The sequence below is a fragment of the Micropterus dolomieu genome, linkage group LG21 (genome assembly GCF_021292245.1).
Source record: "Micropterus dolomieu isolate WLL.071019.BEF.003 ecotype Adirondacks linkage group LG21, ASM2129224v1, whole genome shotgun sequence".
Lineage (NCBI taxonomy): Eukaryota > Metazoa > Chordata > Actinopteri > Centrarchiformes > Centrarchidae > Micropterus > Micropterus dolomieu.
Window position 1 is genome coordinate 3,368,591 of NC_060170.1, and position 6,870 is coordinate 3,375,460.

Consider the following 6,870-nt stretch of genomic DNA (forward strand, 5'->3'; position numbering starts at 1 on the left):
AGGAGTGGCTTCACAACAACTCCGTGGCTGTTCTTGAATGGCCCAGCCAGAGCCCTGACTTAAACCCAATTGAGCATCTCTGGAGAGACCTGAAAATGGCTGTCCACCAACGTTTACCATCCAACCTGACAGAACTGGAGAGGATCTGCAAGGAGGAATGGCAGAGGATACCCAAATCCAGATGTGAAAAACTCGTTGCATCTTTCCCAAAACGACTCATGGCTGTATTAGATCAAAAGGGTGCTTCTACTAAATACTGAGCAAAGGGTCTGAATACTTATGACCATGTGATATTTCAGTTTTTCTTTTTTAATAAATTTGCAAAAATTTCTACATTTCTGTTTTTTTCTGTCAAGATGGGGTGCTGAGTGTACATTACTGAGAAATAAAATGAACTTTTTTGATTTTTGGAAAATGGCTGCAATGAAACAAAGAGTGAAAAATTTAAAGGGATCTGAATACTTTCTGTACCCACTGTATATGTATATATGTATTTAAATAACTGTATATTATTGTTTTATTTTATATGTATCCATATTTTAATATACATTTAATTATCTATTAAATGCTGTGTGTGTGTGTGTGTGTGTAGCATGAAGGGACCAAAGACTTTCTTTTTGTTATACAACCTTATGTTATAATGACAAATAAACTACCTTAATTATCTATTATGAGGTTTAGTTGATCAAGGAAGCTAAATATGATTTTTAAATAGGGATAGTGCATCAATAAAACACATTTAAACAGCATTTCTAATGTATCTATACTACCATTATTATTGAAACAGTAATCCATTTATCATAATTTGATATTTGCCTGATTGATATAAATGAAAATAATAGCATTTCATTGCAACATGTGAAAGGTTTGATACGTCTGTGTTTGTGTATGTGCTGTTTTCGTAAGTCTCCCTTCCACTTATTTCTTGTGCTGTATTCTGGCCTCTCTTGCATAAGAGATCTTGATCTCGATGAGATTCCTAGACTAAATAAAGGTTATAATAAAAAGCAAGTTTTTAAGTGGGTAAGAAATCTTTAGGTAAACAACGAGCAGGAAAGTGTGTGCATATAGGGAGTGCACACAAACATTTTGATCAGGAGTTGGCCTTTTAAAATTAGATCTGGTCCACTCAGTACAATTCTCCTCTGACATTATGGATATAATGTGGTTTGATTGATTGATTGATCACATGTCTCTTTGTACTACTATAGCAATAGAAAACCCATATCTTGAGACAATTTTCCTGTGAGATGGAATGTGTAAAATATAAAAAAAAACCTGTTGAGGTCAAGGTGATGAACGCCTTGCCACATAGAGGATTTTGTACTGTGATATGAATACAATTTGCAACTTTGTAATGTTTCTGGTATGAAATGCTCAAATCCAGTTGAAAGAAACTGAAGATCAGCTCAAACTAAAAGCTGTAAGTCCAAATACTTCAAAACCCCATACTGGATGAATGATTTTGCAGTGACCAAACTGAGATTGAAAAGGTAGTGAGAATTATATAACCAACTTATCTCACTTCTTTTTTGTTGACCGAAGTGTGCAGATCCAGGAAATACCCCTCTAATCATGTGACCTTTGTTCTGTCCTCCAGGAGTGTGCCTGAACTGTGAGGGCAACACCCAGGGATCCAACTGTGAGGAGTGTAAGCCTGCTTTCTACCGCAGCCCTGGAACTGCCCTGACCGAAACCTGTGCACCGTGTCCCTGCTCCAACTCCACCTCCACCGGCACCTGTCACAGTGGTCAGTCCCTGCTGCTCACAACCACACATTAGGCAATTAGCTTATCCTTGTGATTAAGCAGGTTTTTCTGCACTGGCTAGATAAACACCATTAAGTCAGCATTGTCTTAATAGTGTGTGCGTGTGCTGAATAAGAGTACTGCCATTTACTTTATTTGACTGAAAGAAATCTTTGTGGATTCTCACGCCAAAACTTGACATTGAGGATGTCTTAGAACATTTTTTAAATATTATCATAAAATCACATAGCCCCACTTATAGCGCAGAGCAAACTAATTGTGGTCTTAATAAAGCCAAGTACTGCCAACTGCCATGTATGTTCTGAAATGTGAGTTTGATGTGAAAGAAAAAGTGAAAGTAGTGACATTTTTAATGCCACAGTTAACTTGTTGAACTTGGGAGTGAGCTGGATGTTAGTAGGGTTTCTCATGAAACTAAAAGTACCTGATTTATGTCATAAGTGTTTTGTAGAGATTGCAAGAATTTTAAATTAATTTAAGGATGATTACTTTAATCAGAAAACATTCATTTGGTTAAAATAATAGTTTGACATTTGGACAGTTGCCAAGCAGTTACCGGCGGCTCCAGGAAGTTGTTCCTAGCCAACAAATGCCCTGGCACATAACACCCTGTATAATGCCAATGAAGTTCTCACACTTCCATTTTTGTTTGTATTTTGGAATCTTTGGACACAGCCAGGGTAGCTGTTTGTCCATTTCCAGTATTTTTGCTAAGCTAAGCTAACCTGCTGCATCCCGTCTTAACTCCCTGGCAGAAAACAAATTAAAAATCAAACTATTCCTTTAATGTTTAGTCCATCGCCTTATAGTGAGAGTCTAAAGACTCAGAGGTTAGGGGGTTATGTCAGGTTAACCAGGTATGTTGTTGGTTAAACCCATTTGTTTAGAGTGACATGTCAACATTTAAGGTATTACCTACTTAGTCCCGCAACAGACAGTGAGCAGCACTGAAATTTAAATTCAGTTCCATTAGTGAACTGAGTGACCTTTCTTACTTTTTAGAATAATCTACATCAGTAGTTCATGAATAAACACATTTTACTTGTAGGAAAAATCTGTTCTCTAAATTTCTAAAGACAAAAAACCTGCCAAATTCAGCCATTAGTCCCAGCCTCATTTACTCGTAGAGAGGTGCAAGTTCACATTCTGTGTTGACTCATTCTGTATGCCACTCCCTAATCTGACCAAACTCACTGTGATTTTGTGTTGCCTATGTTTCCAAAAAGGCAGATGTGTACATCTCGGTTGGCTTTGACTGCTTCTGCACATTCACAGCACACTTTATGAGGAGCAACATGTTCTGTGATGACCTTTTATGCCCAAGGTTTTGTCTCTCAGGCTACATACAGCTCCCCCCACACAAATCAGTGAATATTTGTTTAATGTGTTCCTATTCATCTACAAAATGTTGGTTGTTTTCACCTTGGTAAGAAATAATTTCCCAAAGTTCTAGGACTGTAAACTAGAGTGCTTTCCATCTCTATTTCCAGACAGTCTGGGATTAACAGTCACCTTCCTGTATGACCCCACTTCTTTCACCTTCAGGCTGCTGCTGTTCTACTTACACAACACATCCAAAGGTCTCTGCTGGGTTGAGATCTGGATTGAACTGCAGTCACTGTCATATGCCTAAACCACCTTTACGCAGACCTTTTCATACTGCTAGCAGACAGGACACCAAAGATGGGAAGGAATATTGTTTTACTGGTGTATGTGTGCTAACACAGTAATCAGTCAAAATTAGATTAACTCCAATTCCAAGACCTTAATTACAGTATGGCCAGGAGCCTTTTTACGCAATGTTTTGCGTGTCATCAGCCTTTCATGGTTTGAGTTCATCAACACAGTGACTTAGATCACAGCTTATCTACGTCAAATGGATCTTGAACCCTTTTTTGCAAACTGCCTATTGTGGTTAGCATTCAACATTACATCACTCTACTCAGTTATTCCCAAGCGGCAACCTCTGCGTCTGAAAAGTGAAGCCACTGCAGAAGTGCTTTAAATCTGCATTTGTTCTAATGGCCAGCAGGGGGCAACTCCACTGGTTGCAAAAAGAAGTCTGAATGCATTGGAGTGTATGAGAAAATGACCCTACTTCTCACAGGATTTATTCCCTCAGTAAACACTTTCCTATTGAGTTTAAAGTTTCAGCCCCTAGTTTCAATTCTTCTTCAACACAGCATGGTGTTTATTTAGTAGAATACGGTCCAATATAGATGCTTTAGGATGTGGCTACCTTGTGATTGACGAGTTGCTACCATAATGTGTGTTGTGCTAGTTCCACCCTTTCGTCTGAATATGGTCACTTGTAGTTCCAAAAAAAAAACAAGATGGCAACAGCCAAAATGCCAAACTCGAGGTTTTAAAACTGTAGTCCACAAACCAATGGTCTGCGTCACAGTGGCTACATCCACTTCTTTTAGACAGTCGATGGTTATTTCTCATCACATTCTCTCACCTTGCCCTCCCCCCTTTCTGGACCAGTCATCGACGGTGTTGCCATGCATTCCCCTCCAACCCCACCCCCATTGGTGGCGGCCTGCATGGCAACAGCCATGTATAGTTGCACTTAGGCTGTCAGGTTATGTTTGCCCATGCCAGGGGGCTGCAGCAGAGGATTCTCAATGTGGGAGGGAGGGGAAAGGATGCAAACCAGGCTGTGCTGAGCTGGGACAGCATGAGCACAGCTGGGCCATTTCAGCGGCAGTCAGGCAGCAACGGACAGGGGGATGGGCAGCATCACGTTCTCTGTTTAGAGAGGAAGAGCTGCGTTAGACAGGACATGATCAGAAATATGCTCAGGATCGTGTCCACAGAGAGTTGCTCTTGTGTTAATAATCTGTGTGTGGCTGTGGAGGATGTTTTAGACTAAACCCTGGAGCTGGAAAGAGATGCAGCCTCCAAATAGAGGTTACCCTGGCAACAGTGACAGATGAGAAGATGCCACAATGCAGTATCATGGCTCCACGCTGGAGGATGGATGCTGTCTGAATGTGCTGATGAGGCCTGTTGCCGTAAATGAATATCCCTCCATTCTGACACTTAAAATGGAGCAACGCACAGGTTCAGAATGTGGGTCACACATGTTAAATCATCCATGTATGACTATATCTTTACTCAGTGGTATGGGATGTCTGGGCTCATTCAGTTATTCTTTATATCTATAATTTTTTTAAGTGTATCTGACAACTCTTTATGTGTGCCATAGCATAGTGGGGGACAATGATAAACAAGCAGGTCAGGTGGCCCCGTGCAGTTCAGAGCAGCTCGTGTTTCCTCCTGGTTATATAACCCAGCAGGCATGCTGCCTTTGAACCCCCAGCAGAGGTTAAATCAAGCTTATCAGGAGCAGTCTGCTCTGTACTGGAATACAACACAGTCATGTGACCACACTTGATAGAGACCAACATCTAGGCCATTGGAAGGCAGTTATCTGTGCCTAAATCATTCAACAGTGAGGACTGTGGTGTGGTGAAGACTGGAGTCTAAAGGCAGAGCATCAATTGGTCCACAGAACTGTAGAGGAGGCTAGTTAACAGGAATTAATTTTCATAATCAGTATTATCGGTATGCATGTGTACACTTACAAGGAATTTGACTCAGGTTTGCTGTCAGTGTTGCACACAGTTCCAATAACAATTTACAGGAAGACCAAAATAGACAGACATCTAAAAACAAGGTCAACAAAGATAGAAAATATATATGTGTGTGTGTATAAAAATACACATAAAACCATTGTTTACATACAAGTGGTAAACATAAGTGTGTGTGTATGTATGAATGATATAAAAAGCAAAAATGATCAACAACATACAATATCCACAGCCTGGGCACACCTTGAGATCCCCCAGGTGGAGCTAGAGAACATGGCTAGGGAGAAAGACATCTGGTCTACTCTGGATGGATGCCTTTATTTTTAAGTTTAGAAACTCGTGTCGGTTTCCAGGTTTGTTTCAGGTATACAAATCAAAGTAAACAATCCAAATGTTAAATCAGTGATAGTCTGTAGAGTTAAAACATTTCTACATGCCTTAGGTCTGTAGAGACCTGTTACTTATGTAATGCAGATTGAGCTATACATTCAGAACATAGTATTATAGATGTCATATAGATGTTTTTTTGAAAGCTATGTAAATGTTACCTATATATATTGTATTTTTATACCTGCTATATTGTGTTACATACAGGCTTCTGTAACTCCTCAATGACTGGAACTTAACCCCTTGACGCCTGAATGTATTTACATTTTTTTTTTTTAAATTATAGTTTGTGTTTTTGCTTTCAAACTGATGCTAAATCAGGCAAGGCAAGTTTATTTGTATATCACATTTCAACAACAAGGTAATTCAAAGTGCTTTACATAAAACATAAAAGCAACAGGGAAATATAACAAAGTTTAAAAGCAACATAGGGAAATTGAAAAAATACACATTAAAATATAATAAAAGTTACAGTGCAGTGTAAAATCAGGGTTAAAAGAGTTAAATGGAAAATAAAAACAGGTTGAGGGGTTGAGCAAATAATTGAGTTACAATTATTCTGAAAAGAGAATAAACAGAGAAGTAAACTTAATCCACTCTCTAGGTAGTCTGTACTCTGGTCCATAGCAATCTTTGGGTCCACTGAAACTCCAAAAACCCTCGGACACTACAGAGAAACCAGGACATGTCTGTCCGCAGGCCACTTTGATCCAGTTATACTCTGGACCCACCTGCGCGTTTACAGGTGGACAGAGGTTCCTGCAAATCACTCGGGCGCGAGATTTAAGACCACTTCCTTCACTCTGTTCAATCTCACTCTCATTATCTTTTTACTCAATTACCTACTCATTTCTCATCGTATAAATATTTAATTAAAAGCAGTGGTAAAAAGCTAAAAACAAAGAAAAACAGGACAGTAAAAGTTACAGTGCAGTGTAAGTTATCAAGCTACTAGTTAAAGGCAGTGGCAAAAAGAAAAATCTTAAATATTTAATTAAAAGCTATGGTAAAAAGAAAAGTCTTCAGTCTTAATTTAAAAGAACTGACAGTTTCAGCAGACCTGCAGTTATCTGGGAGTTTGTTCCAGATATACGGAGCATAATAACTGAACGCTGCTT

The 6,870-nt window shown here is 39.2% G+C and overlaps 1 protein-coding gene across 1 annotated transcript in view; it reads left to right on the forward strand.

The window, feature by feature from the left end:
* si:ch211-158d24.2 (multiple epidermal growth factor-like domains protein 9) overlaps window positions 1–6,870 on the forward strand; it is a 42,956-nt gene that overhangs the window by 22,731 nt on the left and 13,355 nt on the right. The window contains exon 4 of the mRNA XM_046034475.1: window positions 1,601–1,750. Coding sequence (XP_045890431.1) covers window positions 1,601–1,750 — 150 coding nt within the window. The remainder of the gene's footprint in view (window positions 1–1,600; window positions 1,751–6,870) is intronic.